The sequence below is a fragment of the Scaptodrosophila lebanonensis genome, unplaced genomic scaffold, assembly GCF_003285725.1.
Source record: "Scaptodrosophila lebanonensis strain 11010-0011.00,11010-0021.00 unplaced genomic scaffold, SlebRS2 tig00000085-arrow-pilon, whole genome shotgun sequence".
Taxonomy (NCBI): Eukaryota; Metazoa; Arthropoda; class Insecta; order Diptera; family Drosophilidae; genus Scaptodrosophila; species Scaptodrosophila lebanonensis.
The window spans coordinates 2,411,178-2,429,557 of record NW_022060564.1 but is presented as its reverse complement, the minus strand read 5'-3'; the positions used below and the strand labels follow the sequence as shown (position 1 = coordinate 2,429,557).

The following is an 18,380-nucleotide window of genomic DNA, read 5'->3' as shown; positions in this document are numbered from 1 at the left end:
CATTGGCCCCCATATTTGGGGTAGCAATCAAAATTTCGGTTCCCTTTGTTTGTTTTAATTGTGAACCATTAAATGCACTCAATACTTTTTGTTGTTAATATGATTTAAAAGCAACATAATTAAGTGAGCTTTGTCTTTGCCGCCTAAAAAGCATAATTTTTTCACAATAATACATGCAGAAAATGAAATGATTCATAATTTATTTCTATTTAATAAAGTTAATTGCATTACGTTTTATCGCAAATTATTTATTTATCTGTTGCATTTTAATTTAGTGTGTCATGGCTTTATTTGCGGTTTATATCAATGGGATTTGAGGCTTAATGGTCGTTTCATTAATTGAAGTAAAAGTAATAATTGCAACAAACTGTTTTTTCGCAAGATTATATATAAATACCTGCAGTTCACAAAATAGTCCATGCTAACCATTATGGGCTTAGACGGTAATTTTATTCGAAAGGAAGGAACTAGCTTTAAAGCATTTATTTTAAAACTAATAAACTGCGTTCGGAACTAAAAATTCGCATATAATATCGTAAAAAGAAAGTGCTTTGGAAATAACTAAAAAAATTAGTCTACAACTACTGGAAACTCGGCTTTTAATGGAGAAATTTATTACTGTATCTTGAAAGCACAACTTTTCTTCAAAAATAATCAAATTAAGCTCCAAACAAACAAGAATGAATTTGTTTTTATGTTTTAAAGACTTTCCAAAATATAAATAAACATATAATGAACGAGTAGGAGTTTTCCTAAATAAACAGGGTGTTTGAAAAGAGATTAAGTTCGTTAAACATTATTCCAAAACATTTAATTTAGTAAAACAATATTAATAAACATAGAAGCTATCCACACCGACAGCTTGAAGGTCAACCACTCTGTCCACATGCTTTTATTTTGAAGAAAATAAATTGATGTCGCTAAATTATTGTTTATTTAATTTTTCGAATTTTTACCAGGTAAAGCTCCTTGAATATAGCTGCTTTCTGTAAAAATGTTTCTAATACTAATGTAGCAAAAATATTCCAACAAATGTGTAGTTTTGAAGAAATAATTTCTCAGTAGTTCATTGAGTAAACTACGAAAACATGGATTTTTTGAAAAGTTCCACATGAAAGTCCCATTAAAATTGTTTCGAAATGCGGTAAATTATGATTGTTGCGCAAATAACTTGATCAAATATGTTATGGTTCAGCTATAAAAGAAGTGTATGTCTAATGATATAATTGCACAGTTTTCGCGACGAAGTAAGTTAGCTCTAGTTTTGTTGTAGCCGTTGTTTTCTGAAAAATGCGAATATTACAAGCTATAGGTAGGCCTTTTCGAAATAGGTTTTCTAAAATTAAAAAATTTATAATTTAAACAACAGTGGTGCTACTTCTAATTGCTGAATCGCTGCAGAAACCCGCCAGCGTTTGGGACTTTTTTAAGCACTTGCATTTGCCTGTGATTGGAATGACAGTTTAAAAAAGTCTGGAAGACTATAGGTATAGGAAGACAGAGGAGACTCGAATTATTGTTCATGAGAAATGGGTTGACAAAAAAGCCTTTTCATTGTAAATTGAAATAAAATTATTTGCGAAACGTTGAGTAGAAATTATTGATGGGTGTGTTATCAGCTTCGGAATCATGCTGAAATCAGAAGAATATGGAAAACTTAGAATTAAAAGCTGGCCCAAAAGCTAGATTAAAGTCTGCTCCATAAATTAAAGTATAAATATATTTGCGAATAAGAGAATAATAACGATAAGAGCTACCTTTCTAAGTGCCTTTTAAAAGCCTTATTTTTCAAAAAAGGGCGTGCCTTTCGTTAGGTGTGGCTGCTAGGAATATGAAAGGCTAATCCATATGAATAGAGTTTGCATTAGAATAGAATCCGGTAATATAAAAGTAACAGTGCGTTTAAAAGTTTGGCACCTTCTTAATTTAAATTCATTTAAAACGCTACTGTTCGGCATGAATTTATTTGGCAAATCTTTAGAAACAGCAGCATAGGCTGGCGTTACTTTCCCATAAGACCTAATCGAACCAGTTTAAGATCAAAGTATTGACAATAATATTGAAATTCAGTTGATTCTGTTGTCAATTTGTCAGTGCGATCGACAGTCACGATGTGTTAACATGTAAATTGATATCTTTTACATTGAGGCAAGAGCAGTGAGAATGAACGACAATAATGAAGGTATCTTATAGATACAATGACGAGCTTTACGATCGTGCGACAAAAACACTGAAAAGAGGAAAAAACAAACTGATTTATGCACAATGAACGTGTTTAAATCAAGTTTGTAATAATGCCCTGCGAACGGATGGATCTCGGACCATGGACAGACACACGGGCTCAGCACTGATCAATGAAATTTGTGGTTTATAGTTTGTTGGTTGTCGCTAAGCTGCTCGCACCCATTTGGCCCATTGTTGTGGTTGCCATTGCTGTTGTTGTTTTTGTTGTTGTGTTTTTGTCATCAGCCTTTACTCACTGCCAACTTCATTGATAAAACTTGTTGTAGTTTGCCGCTTCCTCTTTGTAAGTGATTTTTTTCTCTTGGCCGTATTTGTATATTCGCTGATGTCTTCGTCAGTGCCTTTCATTGCCTTTTTTATATCAAATCCGGTCGTCTGGTCTTTGAGTTTGTGGATGGATTCCAACATATTGCTGTGCCGATCGATATAGATGTCATGAGACTGGCATGCCCTAGTAAGAGGAATTTGCGTAAATTGTTCAGTTGCGTAGGGTGGGTTTGGCAGACCGAATTGGCTACAGAGTAGGTGAGGCTGGGTTGCAATGTCTGGGTGATGATGGTCACCCACCCACTTAGGCCACAAAAAGTTCCATTCTCTTGTTTATTTTTAAGAGGCCACCCTTTACCAGCGGGAAGGAGTGTTGTTTCTTTTCCCTTTTGCCTTTCTAACGACGCCCTAGACAACAAAGTAGAAGACGAACATGGGAGAGTGAGAGACAGAGAGGGGGGAGAGAGAAAGAGAGAAGAAGAAGAGAAGAAGATGATCAGCGAAGTCCTTCGAAAGAGGTTGAATTCGGGAAAAATACAACGAGCTTGATACTTTGATGGTAAACTACTTTAAACGATGACAACCAAATGAATTCTATTCGTTCACACTTTTCATTTAATAAACATTGTATTGTATTAAATAAAACCCCACATATATTCGCAATCACAATCCCCAGAGATCGCTTAAAAAGGATTGTCCTAGAGCAATGATTCTCCGTCTCTGCAACTTCTGCAGAAATGATTGAAAGGGATAATGGCCCATTCCAGTGAAGACTTCGCTACTACTACTTCTCTTCAGAGTAGGATATTTGGGGTTTATTTTTGAAATGATTTTTATTCAAATAATAGCTACAACAGAGAATTGTAGAGTTGTTCATAACAAACACATGGGATTAATAGTCGCAAAAGTCACTCTATTCAGAACGATATTGCAATTAAGTTTTTATAGCCTCTACCCAAAGAGTAAAAGAGTGACAAGTTTCGTGCTAGTGTATGAGCAACGTGACGCGTGGCAGGCTCCACAAAGTAATCGTCTATATAATTTTGTTCGTCCGTACCTCCGTCCGTCCATCTGTCCGTTTGTCTGTCCGTCCATCTGTCCGTTCACCCGGTTAAAATAAACTGGTTAACATGGTTACCATGAACTAAACGGCGTGTGCTTTGTTTTAAATGCAATTTATTAATTGCCCATGCTGTCCGAATACATATATAGCAATACATACATACAAACATTATAGGGGTTATTCATATACATAAATATATGTGTGTGCGTTGTGTGTGTGTGTGTGCGCGCAGGCCTCCCCAGAACGTCTCAAGCCGCTGCCACCGATCCTCCGATACATATGGATGTCATCTAATACTTATCGGGCGACTCTTCGTCGGCGGTACGTGCACCGACGGAACGACTATCTACATTGACTGGCATGATAACATCCAGAGGCGCTCTTGGTAGTGCCACCTCTGGTGCCTTCGGAGGCTTCTGCGGTGGTGGTAGAGGATTCGGAACTGGTTCGGCGACAGGATTTGGATTGGGTTCAGGGGCAGGATTCGGGTTTGGTTCTGGCACAGGTACAGGGTTTGGCTCGGGGTTGGGGGCTGCCACCGGCTCTGGCACTGGCACCGGAGCTGGTTCGGGCACCGGCTCGGCAACCGGCTCGGGCACCGGAGAGCCGTAGACGTTGTTCAGCAGCGCAAAGACTGCAACTATGAATATAATAGAGACTATTTTTAGTTTATTAAACATTATGTTGTGCAAACTTGGTACTTTACCGCATGCGAATAATACAGCTGCTAGAAATTTCATGTTCTTTAGACTGATTGCTTGTTGCGGCCGCAGCTCCTTTTATACCAATATCGCAGCATTAAGCATAAGAAATTAATTTGTTTTAACGACCGTTTATTGCGAAATTTTTAACGCATCTGTCACTATCGATAGCGAACACAATTCGCGCCTTATATAGAACATTCTAACATACTTGTACATACTCGTATGGCTGTTTAAACATTAATGTACACACACCACATTAATGATGATAAGTATATGTATATACTTGTATGTAGTATATATATTTTATTAATGCAATTAATTATTTTATAAATCAATGCAAAATTTATGGCGTATAGATAACGAGTAAAGCAGCGGATAATGGTTGGAAAGCAACTTAATTTGCACATCATTTTTACGCATTTCTTAAGTATTCCATATATTCATGACTAAATGGCAGTAAATTTTTTTTTGAGATACACTTTTCAGAGCGTACAGAACACGGTACGAATTTTGGCCTAGTCAGCAATAAAGAGTGAAAAGCTGACTTAATATTCCAGGATACCTTAATTAAGGACCGTGTGTCTGTTTGGTGCAAATAATTATACATTTATTTGTTTACCTTGTTAATAGTCTTTGCTTCGAAGCAAGTACTTAGTAGTTTACTGACTTGGTTAATATCTTAATAAATAAGTAAGATCTTCCCTAGTTTTTTTACCTCCCTTTCGTACTTTCTTCAAACTATTTTCTTGCCTCAATTTTTAAATTAATTTGTTCCTATTCATTGGCTTTCTTCCTAATTTGAAAACTAGAACAAAGCAGTACATACTTACTTTTTTTAAGCACTTAATTCTAATGGGAGTTCAAATCAATGTGGAAAGCTTTGCCATTTTATTAGCAATGTAATAATTCATAGACATCATCGCACATTTTAAATGATTTTTTATTTCCCCTTTTCTATAACACGAAGCATGATTTCAAAATCAATTATTATCCGCTTTATTTTATTCAGTATAATAGAATTATATAGAATTTCATTTGGAGTTCATTTCTGTTGTAAAACTATATAAAAGAATTGTATTTTATATATCATCAGATATTTTAAATGGTTTCATATGCGTCGCCGGCCGTGACGCCCATGGCTCTTTACTTGTGATGGAAGGATGAGCGCCAAGAGAAGAAGAACTAAGCAAGGCTAAGAAGGTAACTGAAATATATACATTTGAGGAAAAGAAGTAGTTAATAAATTAATTAACTTGCACTGTGCACAAAAGTTCACAGTTTGTAGCAAACGCTTACCCAAGACACCTATTTTCAGCGACCACAGGTACATTTTCGAGCAGGCTATGTATGGCAAATGGCCATTAGTTGCTCAGTGAATTGTTTATAAAACATTTGCATACCATTTCAAATCAACCAAAGCGATTAATTACAAGAAAACACATTAAAGTGTGCATTTATTGGTACGATGGGCAAAAAAGCTGTGGTAGTTAATGATTAATGTTTTCAAAATTCCAAAGAATGATTTGAAAAAGGACCCTGTCGCACGAGACTAATTAAGCCATTAAGTAGCAGATTCTGGCTTCTTCCCCTGGTAGTTTGAATATATTGTAGCTAAGTTAAAATGTATGGCATTTTGAGTTGCAGCTGCTGGCGAAGCATGGGAATCGAATTAAACAAAAGTTGAAAAGGTTTCCTGTTTACAAAATTTGTTTAGAATAGAGTCCTCTGCGGGTATTAATATTATAGATAATTTATTTATTAAAGCGTTTGAAAGATGGTGCCAGAAATCCTGAGAACTATTATTGCCAAAAACATCTAAACAAAAACTTGTTACTTGTTACTTTTAAGTCTTATAACAACGGAACACATCGCTGTTGAAACTACCCCTATAATGGACTTTGGCATATTTGCCATTATTTTTTCTGAGATCGAGCTGCTGTCTAGCGAGTTGTGACTATATTTTAAGTAAGTGGGTGTTTCAAAAAAAGGCCATAAGCTAATTTGTTGGAATATCTGCGGGATTGTTGTCCAATATATTTTAGTAGAAAAGTTCTCGCCCACATAAATAATATTGCCATAGGAAATAACTTGGTTACAATTTTTAATACCAATTCCAATTACTGTCGAAAAGTTTTAAGGCAACATAGATTTATTTAATTAGTGATAGTTAGTGGTTTTTTATGCTGGCTTGGTGATTGGTTGGTTGGCTGTGGCTTCATTGGTTGGAGCACCGGGAGTCCGGGCAAGAACAATGTTCGGGCTTTGGGCAGCTGGCCCTGGGACTCCTGGGACTACTTGAGGCGCAATTCCCTGTTGTACAGCAGCGGGTGCGATATATTGGACGCTGGGATTCCCATTTGGGACACCTTGAACTGCCATTGGAGACACTACGGGCGCTGCATAAGGAATTGTGGCAGCCGGTACCTGTTGTATGGCTACTGGTTGGGCCGCCATTGGAGAAACTACGGGGACTGCATTAGGATCGTAGGCAACCGGTGCCTGCTGCATGCTTAAGGGCTGGACTAGGTTTCCAATTGGTTGTCCTTGGGCTGCCATTGGAGACATTGCGGGGACTGCATTAGGATCATAGGCAACAGGTGCCTGCAGCATGCTTATGGGTTGGATTTGATCTTGGGCTACTACTGGAGCTTCTGCGGCGGCTGCATTTTGAATTGTGGGAGCGAAGGCAACCGGTACTTGCTCTACGGCTACGGGTTGAGCTTGCTTTTCAATCTGTTGAGCTTGGGGTGCTGCGTTTGGGCCTCTCAAGGCCTTCTGTACACCCTGAGTTAGGCCTGTGAAAAGTGTATTTGCTTGTTTTTGAGCTCCGGATATGATTTCAGTGGCTTTTGCAACCTGGGCGGGACTCATGCCTAAGGACACGGCTTTTTGGGATAAGTCGGTGACAATTTTTTTACCCACGTTCGAGACTTGTGTTTGAATAGTTCGGGCGGTTTCCACTCCCTTGTTTAAGAACTCTTGGGCTTGGCCCGCAGGGCCATTTTGTGGCTGGTTCACACCAGCATTCGGTTGCCCTCCTGACAGTAGTTTTGTGAAACTTGGGCCAAGGGTTTTAGCCATCGTAAGGCCACCCAAAATTGTCTTCCCTATGGCTTTTGGAGCGATTTTTGCAGCTATTGGCAACATGCCTATGGCTATGCTCAGACCCACACCTAACCGAACAAAGAATTCCTGCTATGATTTGTTGCGTTGGCATTAATTAAAAAAAAAAACAACAACTTACAGCTCAGTAGCAGTATATTGCGAACGGCGAGTCTCATTTCTTAATCTGTGCTGGAACACAACATCCATGTAACTAGTAAATATAATATTCTACACGATGTAGAATGTGTAGCAATGGAATTGGTTCTGGATATTTAGGTTTATATAAGCCCAAATAGATTACTATTAGTCTATGGAAATAAATATTTTAAATTATTGTACTATTAACTCAATTATTTATTTAATACGTTCGCAAAGCATATAGAAGTAGGTAGAAAGAAGCTGAAGAAGCTTTCAAATAAACTGTGAAACCTGAACTATTAAAATTATTTATTAAAGCAAAAATAGCAATATTTATGAAGGCTTAGCTCATCATCTGACATATATATCTATATATGTACATATATCTTAAATTAAACTCTTTGTTGAAAAGCTCGTTGCCTCAACAATGTCCATGAAATTATTTTCAAGCAGCTGTTGGAAATTGTAATACAACGACCGAACAGTCAGGGGATCACTATAATCTGTGAACTTAATATTCTAATTTTTTCAAGACCATTATAGCTTCCTTTGAATTCTTTAACTCTCTTACGCGGAGAATATCAATTCCACTGACAAACTTATTGTAACTTTGTGTAGCTTTTAGGTGATTCTTATTGCGATTTCCCCATAATCTTTTAAAGCAAAGTATTATAATTAGAGCATTAGCGTAGAAATTACAGCATTTTTGGTTTACTAATTTGCTTGACATAGCCGAGGTAACAGTAAAAATGGGCCACATAGGGTTATCGAACAAGTCTTCTTCTTCTTCTACATCGTTGAGATACAACAGCCTTGCCGGAAGTCAGTGGCGGCGCCCATTCGCTGGCTGCACCTTTGAAGACCTTTGAAACACAATATTTGAAAAGTCTTAGTGCAGACAATAAAACTCGTTGAGCTCGCAGGGCACTCAACGGTGGTTCTATTCAAAGGGGGAACCCAAAACGCTTCCGCACAATGCGCCGACGTTGTCTTGCATACCAAGAGAGGCGCAGCAGGTTACACGAACGATTCCACAGATTTGAAAGTCCCAACGGGCATTCGTTGGCTTTATGATATCTGAAAGCGTAATATAGTCGTTTGTATGACGTTTATACATTTTATTTGATTTGTGTGCGCTATGCAATTCGAATAAAAATTCGTTCCTTCATCCGTAACTTGTGCATAAAAGCTGATAGAAATGATTTGTAAATGATACTCTTTATAGGCAGCAGGTGGCATTAGTTTGTCAATCTAACAGCATTCAGTGCAACGAGTATCTGCATTATCTGGTTTTTCACCAACTGGTTTAAATTTAAAAACTATTAATAGATGCAATGCAGTTGGAAACTTAGTCTATCAAAACTACATATACACTCTGAATGCATTTTTAGATTGCAATTTTCCGCGTCCGTTCCACAAAGATTTTTATTAAACCATATTTTCACAGGATATTATAAAAACTGAAATCATCTTCCATTATTCGACTTGTTCTTTTCTTGGTAAATAAAAATATTTGAATTCAGACATTTCAACCCAAAATTGAAGTTTTTGAAAACGGTTTTTATTTTTCAATTATAACCCTTTAACATTAAATGTAAAGCGTTATATTTTATTATTATGAAACTGTAAATCAACTTTAAAATTTGATCAAGAATTACATACATATATAGTATTTTTAAAATAAATGAAGGTTGTTCATCGTTAGACATTTTCATTTGGTAGCTCAGAAAGTGAACGTGTCTCTATTTTTTTTAAAGCGTATACCAAGCTTGCATTTGCACCATATTGTAATCTGATTATTGAAAATCAGTTTAAGTTTCACAATTTGACAGTAAAAACATTAAATTGAAATTTACATAAATGCTCATTTAATAATTTTAATTTAATGCACGATTTAATTCGAAACTGACTTCATGCCAGCAGTTGATGATTAAAGCATTTGTAATTATTTTATGAAAGAGAAAAGCCAGACGAAAAAATGAAATAATGACGATTTAAAAAGTCAAAGCTTCGACATAAGTGTGTACTGACATATGTGAGAGTAATTATGAAATGATGTCGTTTATAAAGCAGAGGAAAATAAATTATGAATCTGATAAAGTGTATACTTTATTTAAATTTTATTAGCTAACAATTAATTATTATTATATATTTTTTGGAATATTATTGATAATTTTTGGAATGGCATAAAAGTAATTCTAATTTAGACCTTAATAAAAACACAATTTAATAAAACACCTAATGGTACTTCCTTAAGCGAATATGTAAGGCAGTTTTAAAAAAATGCTGATAGAAGTTTATATGTGTATATTGGAGAGGTTATCTTCAGAAGTATATATTGGTAAACATTTCCAAAGGGGTTGTACATCGCCAATTTGGAGATGAGAAATCGTACGTAAGTTAAGTAAATTCGAAGGTTTTGATGAGATGGAAGCAACATGAATCCATTAGTTTACAACTAAGATGAAGAAAAGTCATAAAATAATGAAATAAAGAAAAACCATTGCGCTGAGTCGTCAAGTTGTGTCCAGGTCGCAATTTCTTAGTACCAATTATAAGCTTCAATTTAAATTACTTTACTATATCTTGGCCAAAAAATTGTTGTATTTGTTTTACCAGAATATGTATATTAAACTGCTCAAAAGTATCTGAAAAAGTAAGACTTTCGATTTGTATCTCAGAGTTGCGACAGCTATGGCTACAAATGCACAGCTTGAAGAAAAAAATGGAGTTATGCTCACAATACTTGTTGCACACAGCTTCCATTAAAGTGGCATTTAATAGCGAATTATTGTATGAAGTCCATAAGACACAATTTCTTGTGGTGTATTTAAAATGTGATTGGAAATCGAAAGTTAATGAAGCGCTCTGGGTGTTGAATGCGCGTTAATTGAAAGTGAAATGTGTGCGACTAGTATTGCCAAAGCCGATTGCGAAACACAGCAAATTAAAAACGTTCTTGGGCCCAAATGTTCAAAGACTTGGACTTGGTCGGCTTCAATGTCTAGTCGCTTGACTGCCAAAAAAAAAAGAAGGAAAAAATACCAGCGAGTATAATTAAGTAGCGAAAACGAAAACGTTTCGCACAATAAATCATTCGGCTTTAATATATCATATTAATTATTTTCAGCACAGACACAAAATGCAAACTCAGAGGAGCAAAAAATAAATGATACTCCAAAGGCAAAGACATAAAAATGCTATATACAGACACACACACTCGTGCCTATATATAATATTTTTGGCAATTTTAATGTGCGCTCAGCACAAACCAAATTAAATTTCGGCTGTCAGCTTAGGGTATAATGCCCATCGAGTTATTAGAAATTTAAAGCTTCGCTGAAAATACAAAAAGCGAAAAACAACAAATTTTCAAAAATAAAGCCAAAATGCATGCAAATTAAAATTCTTTGGAAAACTATTGTTTGCACAATTTTTAACAAATGCGTTAAAGCTTGGAAAAAGATGAAGATATGAGCCCATTTTATAAACAGAGCCAGAAAAAAGAGAAGTCGTTGTTAAATAGTGTTCCCTTCCCTGGTTGACAGATTGAAACTAAATCTATAATCATACTTTGCAATATAATGTGTAAGCTGCGAATAATTTATCCCTTAAAAATATGAATACTTGTAAACTACACTGAAAAGAAGGGGAACACGTTATAGCTGAAAACAACTGAACACTTAAATACCCTCTTTGTAGCTCTAAGCAGTGTTTGTTTAGAAATACTTGTTAATTAAGTTAGAGTTTAATTTTGTAATAAATACATAGCAAAAAATTTAATATTTCATTCAATTCTGTTAAAAGTATGTCTTGTAATATTAGTGCCTTTAATTAATAATAAATTAAAATACACAACAAGCACTTTTATAAAACAAACCAACAAACAAAACAAACATTTTCTAATTATTTAAAAGTACAATTCAACGAAAAGGCTATAATCATTATATAGAATTAAGTAGAGTGGTTTTAAACCCTCTGCTGATCTTCATCTATCCTGAAATACCCCGATAATATACCCGATTGCTTGGCTCTTCGCCAGAAGAGCCGTGGCGTGCGGAAAACCGATTTGGTTTTATAGGAAAAAAAGTGATTAATTAGATGAACAGTCGGCAGCCATATTTTGAACAGCTTTATTTATAATCTAAAAGCCTCCTACAAAGTCTTTTCCCTAATTATGTCTGCTAAATAAAACCATGCAATTTTAAATAGGCAAGCTTAATATTAAAGAGAGCTATGTGACGATAAAGACATTAATATAAAAAGAAACTGGACTCTAAGAGGGAACGACAAATTCGGGAGTTAATTGCGTATCAAGATATCAATTGTAATAAATGGCGGAATAGATTTCAAGCTATATAGTTCTATAGTATTTGAAGTTGGGCAGAATATAAATACAGTTCTTGAAACGTTAGTTTTGTTAAATACTTTGAAGTTGCCATAAATCTGAGTCGAATGTTCTTTTTGGAAACTGTTTTATTTAAGCTGCTATAGTGTATAGATACTTCATAATGCTGTTACATTACCCTTCCTGAATTCATAGTGCTCTCCCAATTGCTGAGTATAGGCTGCGTAAAAAGAAAAAAAAGAAACCATGACCCAGTCCATGTTGACGCCTTTCCGCTTTGTATGCCCTTAATAGGCAGCTGGCCACTTTGTGGTGTTCTGGCCTTCTGGCGACAACGGATATGCCCAAGACATCAACGGCGGCGCTAAGTTTTTGGGGTTTGGCAGAAGCCAAAGCCGAGGAAGAAGAAACAGCCACTTGCACAGGTTGAACTTTGGCTAAACACTCTGACCAGCTGGCCACCTGTTCCTGGTCAAGCTGTTGTGCTTCAGCTGCTTAAGTTGATGTTTTTTTATGATTCTGTTTCGTGCTTTAATAGGTTTTAAGGCACATAAGCGTGGCACTTGCCATTATTCGAGTGTACGAGTATAGCCGCAGCAATCGGAAGTTCGTGTTTATGATACGAGTCCGTTGTACTTTTCTGGGGATCGGATCAGCTGTCACTTGTTGTTGGTGCCGAGAGAAACGAATGTTGTCGGTCTGGTGTCCAGTGGCAGATGATTTGCGTTGCTACTCATAAATAATATAGATTTATTGCGCTCGATGGGTTGTTGATATATTTAGTTTTCCTACTGACACGGAGCTGTTGCTTATTTTAAAAGCCACGATTGTAGGTAATAGACACTTTAAATACTATGGGAGGATAATTGATTCAAAGAGGCATATGATGATGAAATATTTATAAGCATATAACGTGTGTTCTACCATTCCATATACCTTTACACTTTTCACTGCAAAGAATACAAATAAAATTCTGTTTAGATATAATTAAAGGCTTGGAAATGTCTGCATTCCGTAATAATTGTTATTATTCAAAAATATTGCCTTGTTTGCATTGCTTTTCTAAAATTTCTAATACGTTTATAATGTTTTTTTTGTCTTTTCCTAAGACACTTGTACAGTGAACAGATTTTTAGAGATTTTCTGTAAATAAATTAAATTAAACAAGGATTTCATTTCAAACAAGTGATTCTAATAGCCATAAAAAATGCAGCTTTGAAAGGGTCTCTCCTAGGTATTATATTGCTTTATATTTTATGGCATCTAACATTTTTAGAGCTGATCCAAGTAGCAACGAATAAAGGGATTAACGAATTAATAAACGATTGTAAATATAATCAATTCTCAATTTAAAATATTAGCTCACCAAATGCCGATAACATGTCCAGAAGTAAGTATATATAAATATCTGCAATATAGTATCTTTTTGAATAGGTCGAGTTTTGTGGCTTGACAAACATTTCGAATTGCCAGGAAAATTCATATTGTATGGAAATTTTTTGTTGGTATGAGCAGCTTTAGATGTTCAGCAAACACTCGTAACAGTTCGAACTATAATTAGAAGAAAACACTTCAATAATAGACTGTTCCAGAAATTTCTTTTGTCTTCTCTGCTTTTTCGCATCACACGCTCAGAACGTAAGCGAAAGCTATTTGCAGAGCTCCCATGATGTTGATTGATTGCCATTGCATTAAGCCTTTTTGATTTACAGCTATGTATTTTTAGAAAATGTGCAAAATGCGCAAAAAGGGGGAAACTGCAGCGCTTGGCAGACGCTTTCCGTAATACGGGCAGATGCATCTGCTTGACCAATTCAGAGGCATTGTAGCTTTTATTGTTGTTGGCAGTGCGTGCAACAAGTGTAATGCGGCAAGCCGGCAATGCGGCAGCTTTTTGTTTACAATTGGAGCACGTCTGTTTTGGCTGCTGCAGCTGCCCAGCTGCCCATCGCAGCTTCCCCATGCCCCTCCATGTAGTCATTAAGTGGCAGCCGGCCGGTCTGTTTATCGCGTCTCCAACTCTGCACTGCAACCGAGTTGCCGGCTGCAACGATGGCTGGGTAAGGGGGGAGGTTCGGGCCAGGGGGCCAGTCAGTCAAATGCGTTCTTCTGTGTCTACAATTACATAATAAGTTTGTACAGTTTGGGCAAAGCGCGGCTATAACTATAACTGGAGCATGCATTCCTATGCTATCGAGGCATGAATTGGGTTAGAAGGGTATATCAATTAGCTGAGCATGTATGCATGTAGCAGGCGGAGGGAAGACAAGATATACCGGTATTGCAGCGATTAGGCCCTGAAAAATTATAGCATTCCATCATGAATAATTATTACAAGACACAACCAACTCTGAGAGGTGTTCAATATTAAATGCAAATGCAAGGCAATAATATCTTAACACTGATGTGATTTTATCAACATTTTATTTCAGTTTTGAATGATGATATGTTCAATATTATCGGTTTTAACTTCATTCTTTCAACACAAATTTAGATTAGATCGAATTAGATCTCTAATACAAGTTTGGCCAGCGATATACTTTCTCCTTCAGGGCTGTTTAACATAAATATACATGTACAATTCACAAACTAACTATAAAAAGTACTAGAATTGAAATTCATTAATAATTGATCTTTTTTCATGATTAAGATAATAACCAATTAAATTTTAAAATAAATTTTTGTAATCATTTAATTATGTATCTCGGGGTATTTTGATTGCAGATGTCAAGATTTTATTGTCTTAGATGTTGTTTATCGCTGTGAATAGATAAATCGTGGCGTTGCTTGTAAATTATTACAATTTCTTATTTATTACTGATAAGCTGATTTTCTAATAGTTGCTATTATTGTGATAGTTATATATTTAATTTATCATCACAAACATTTCCTTTTTCAGCTTTTGACTTCAAGAGCTTGTGATCTAATTTCTCTTTACAAATATCCAACAAGTTAAAATTTCATTTATTAAGTGAGGGTGTTTAGTCATTCAAATGAAGCAGAGGTGCTGATTGAAATCGAATTGGATGAGCATTGATTGAAAAAGTTGAATCTGACAGGCATGGTGGGCGTTTCAAAAACTCTTGTACTTTCCATACTTTCCATTTGAGAAAGTTGTGCGCGTTAAGTACCGCAAATTCGTTTCATAAAAACAAGAAAAAAGGCCACAAATTGTTTTCCTATTCGTCAGACTCAACTATTTTCGCTCGATTTGTCAAAAAATGTGATCTCTGTTATAAAAGATATGAATGTCTATAACAACAAACGTTCTGATTGAGAGTATTTGATGGTCGTGCAGGCTCCATCGCTAGATGTTTTGCTTCGCCTTTTCGTGGATTCTTGGGCTCGATGCTTCAAAGACCTCAGGCTGCCTGTTTGCCTTCGTGACACATTGGAAGAATCTACCTGGGGTGCATTGAACGACGCTGGGCTAATTGCCTCACATGCCACAGCTTTGGGGCACTTGTCGTTGCTGTGTGTGTTTTCACACGTTCGTGTGAAAAGCGTGCTAAGGCAACACATTTTTTATTGAGAGCAGCAACAATGCTAGCTAAGCAAATATTAGGCTCGGCTGATCTAACTGTCTGTCGTTGTCATGTCATGGATGTTATAATTTAAATATGGTATATAATTAAGCGCGATTCTAATGCATGTACCTGGCCATTTAATTCCAGCTCTAGGCCGTATTTAGACATACTTGCATAACTATATCGCTATGATTATATACAGCTGTGTCTAATTAAATCAACAAAATTTCACATGGCAATCTTTCAAATCGGTTCCGCATTTTTCTAAGGTTTTTCACAACTTCACACATCATCGAAACACAGCCTCATTATCATCATCATCATCGTAGTGAGCATCATTATCATCGTCGGACGTCCGAAAATCGTTTCGCAAATGCACATCTATCAAAAATCTAATGATGCTGGTCGCCCTCAAGATACATTTTTGTTGCTCATAATTAAATTTGACTTCATTTTTTTGGCTTAATTCACAAATTATGCGTTACGCGTCGCGCTCCAAAATAATTTCACTTTCATTAATAATTTTGATATTTTTTTTGGGCAGCCTCATCATACAATTATTTTTCAGACTTGTTACGTTTCGTTAAATAAAATCATGGCAAAAACAAAGCGTAAAAATGATATCATTGCGATATAAAACTTTCTTCGTTTTCGCCGTTTCTTGCTGTTTGTTGGCCTTTGCCGTTGCAGCGAAGGTTCAAGCGTTTTATGCTTTTGTTTATGGCCATAAAGTTAATAGCAAGTGCGCTTAAGTCTGAGCTTAAATGTCACACAGAGTTGACACGTTAGGGTTAAAGCCATAAAATGCCACTTAACATGCGCATAAGGCACAATTTTCGTTCTGAAGCATAATGGAGGAGAGAAAATGAAATTTTTGGGACATTATGATGGAATGAATGCAGAGTTTTTTGAGGCCCATATAGTCACTTTACATAATTTATAGAATTTTTACCAAGTATAGAATTTTATTGGAAAAATCTTAAGTAGGTTTTTTTTAACAAATTCGCCTCTATTAATACAAAAACTTCAATAGCCAGAATGTTTATTATTTAAGACAAACACTATATTACAAAATAATTCCAACAAACTAACAACATTCTCTAAAAATATAAATATTTATTGTTACATTAGAAGTTTATTATATTCATGTTTACAGTTACAAGTATTTTGTGGAGTTGAAAAATGTATATGTTGTTCAAATATTTTCTTAGTTGTCTCTCGCTCTTTCTCTCTCTCTCTCTCTCTCGTTCTCTGTGGGGCACAGTTTCTACTCTTCGCTGTACTGTCTAGCTCATTTTCATTTATAACCTTAACGAAAACCCACATCGAGTGCCGGTCAATTGCACACATCTAATTGGAAACCAGTTTTCCAGGCAGCCCGCCCAAAGAAGCACCAGCACCTACTCAAAATTTGAAAAAACAACAACACAAACAACTACACGGCTATAGCAACTTGGAACTAGTTCGCCCAAGCAGCACGCCCACAGCAACATAAATACGCACCAGCAACACTTCAATCAGTCAAACAGTCGACGACCTACACAAACAACAACAACAACAGCAGCAACAACACCCACGCTTAGGCGCTCACTTGAAGCTAGCAACATGTTGCTGAGAAATAACGCCCTTGCAAGCCGGCTGTTGTTTTTGTTGCTGCTGGCTCTCGCGCGTTAGCAGTCAGGTCTGATCTGCTCAGCAACATGAGCGAGCGTCTCGCTTGCTTGCTACATGACAGACAGGTTAGCCCTCGTTGTTGCCAGCGCTGTTGTTTCAGTTTAGCCGTAAACATTGTTGAGAGCGGTTCGTTACTTCGTTTGCTCGCTTCTTCGCCTGCGCTCTTGTCTTGCATTTTCTAAGCCGATACGCGTCGTTGCATTAACGGTAAAACCAAAGTTTGATATTAACAACGCATACAAAAAATTGAAAGTGTCGTTCTGCAATACATTTATACAAGTTTCTGCTAAGACAAAAAACAAATCTATAAACATCTTCGCCAAAGTCAAAAGCAGAGCTGCACCTGTTTCCTGCCGCATCAACCAAAGCCACCACGCACATCTGCTGCCGCATTATGAGGCACGTACGCGCCTTTGGCTACGCATAAAAATGCGATGTGCTTCAAACATATAAGCATAAAGCATATACGAGTTTAGAAACGAAGAAAAAGTGTAGTGTAGTGCAGTGCAGTGCAGTGCAGTGTCTCCCAACATATTTCGCTGTCGGCGTCGCTTGCGCAAGTGCTGATAACTTAATGCTGAGCGCCAACAACAACAACAAATAAGCATAAAAAGAAACAAGAACAGAGACAACGGCCTTGTCTACTTGTCGCGCTGCCTTTTTTGTTTTGTGCGTCCCTCCGTATTTGCGCTTGCACACATCCACACTTACTTACAGACTTTACGCAGCGCTGCAATCTATCATAGTCAGTGCACTCGAATACCAGAACAAGCCACACAAAAAACAAAAAGCAAACTAAACTTTTTCTTCTTCTTGGGATTAAATACCACAGTTGGATATTTTAGAGACAAACGCGTCATTTTCAAAGGTATGTAAAAGCTCTTATTTATTCCATTGAGGTGGTGACTGTGAGAAAAAATGCAAGCAGTTGCTGTTTATGTTTATGAATATTTACAAATATTTATTCATACTCATTTGTCATAAACAGATTTATTACATTTTTAAGGATTCATTTCTAGGAGTGTTTCTAAATTTCTTATACTATTGAACTTTGAAAACTTTGAAACCAGAATAGCTGAAAACCCAAACCTTCCATATAGATTTGCTACAAACATACTTGTGCATCGTAAAATATACAAATAATATAAAATATGTATGCAGCAACATTTAATTACAACTGAAAAATGTAGCTAAAATTTAAAATTATATGAAATGTGATGATAAGTCGATTAGTTTTTGCTTAGCTTACTCAGTTGGAAAAGGTTGGTTAATATTGTCTACCCGTCCGCTAGAAGTTATAAGCCGCGCGA

General features: G+C 36.3%; 3 protein-coding genes and 2 long non-coding RNA genes across 5 annotated transcripts in view; 2 read left to right on the top strand and 3 right to left on the bottom strand.

The window, feature by feature from the left end:
- Positions 1-1,260: 1,260 nt before the first annotated feature.
- Positions 1,261-1,585, top strand: LOC115626529. Its single transcript, XR_003995610.1, has 2 exons — positions 1,261-1,312; positions 1,370-1,585. It is a non-coding gene; the product is annotated as an uncharacterized LOC115626529 (long non-coding RNA).
- A 2,094-nt stretch (positions 1,586-3,679) lies between these two features.
- Positions 3,680-4,376, bottom strand: LOC115626502 (procyclic form-specific polypeptide B1-alpha). The gene is made up of 2 exons (XM_030521887.1): positions 4,281-4,376; positions 3,680-4,214 (listed from the first exon to the last, which is right to left on the bottom strand). The coding sequence occupies exons 1-2, from the start codon at positions 4,312-4,314 to the stop codon at positions 3,865-3,867; spliced, it is 384 nt and encodes a 127-aa protein (XP_030377747.1). The 5' UTR covers positions 4,315-4,376; the 3' UTR covers positions 3,680-3,864.
- Positions 4,377-5,250: 874 nt separating this feature from the next.
- LOC115626539 lies at positions 5,251-5,620 on the bottom strand. The gene is made up of 2 exons (XR_003995612.1): positions 5,575-5,620; positions 5,251-5,482 (listed from the first exon to the last, which is right to left on the bottom strand). It is a non-coding gene; the product is annotated as an uncharacterized LOC115626539 (long non-coding RNA).
- Positions 5,621-6,278: 658 nt separating this feature from the next.
- On the bottom strand, positions 6,279-7,559 carry LOC115626566 (calphotin-like). Its single transcript, XM_030521944.1, has 2 exons — positions 7,523-7,559; positions 6,279-7,451 (listed from the first exon to the last, which is right to left on the bottom strand). The coding sequence occupies exons 1-2, from the start codon at positions 7,557-7,559 to the stop codon at positions 6,457-6,459; spliced, it is 1,032 nt and encodes a 343-aa protein (XP_030377804.1). The 3' UTR covers positions 6,279-6,456.
- Positions 7,560-17,205: 9,646 nt separating this feature from the next.
- The window catches only part of LOC115626354, a 39,014-nt gene continuing 37,839 nt past the window's right edge, over positions 17,206-18,380 (top strand). Inside the window, exon 1 of the mRNA XM_030521705.1 lies at positions 17,206-17,938. The gene's annotated coding sequence lies outside the window, so the exon portion shown is untranslated. The remainder of the gene's footprint in view (positions 17,939-18,380) is intronic.

Coding starts and splice junctions, on each gene's coding strand:
- LOC115626502 (XM_030521887.1), bottom strand. CDS start 4,314: ATGAAATTTCTAGCAGCTGTATTATTCGCATGCG. Junction 4,215..4,280: donor AGCTGTATTATTCGCATGCG/GTAAAGTACCAA, acceptor TTATATTCATAG/TTGCAGTCTTTGCGCTGCTG.
- LOC115626566 (XM_030521944.1), bottom strand. CDS start 7,559: ATGAGACTCGCCGTTCGCAATATACTGCTACTGAGCT. Junction 7,452..7,522: donor CAATATACTGCTACTGAGCT/GTAAGTTGTTGT, acceptor TTGTTCGGTTAG/GTGTGGGTCTGAGCATAGCC.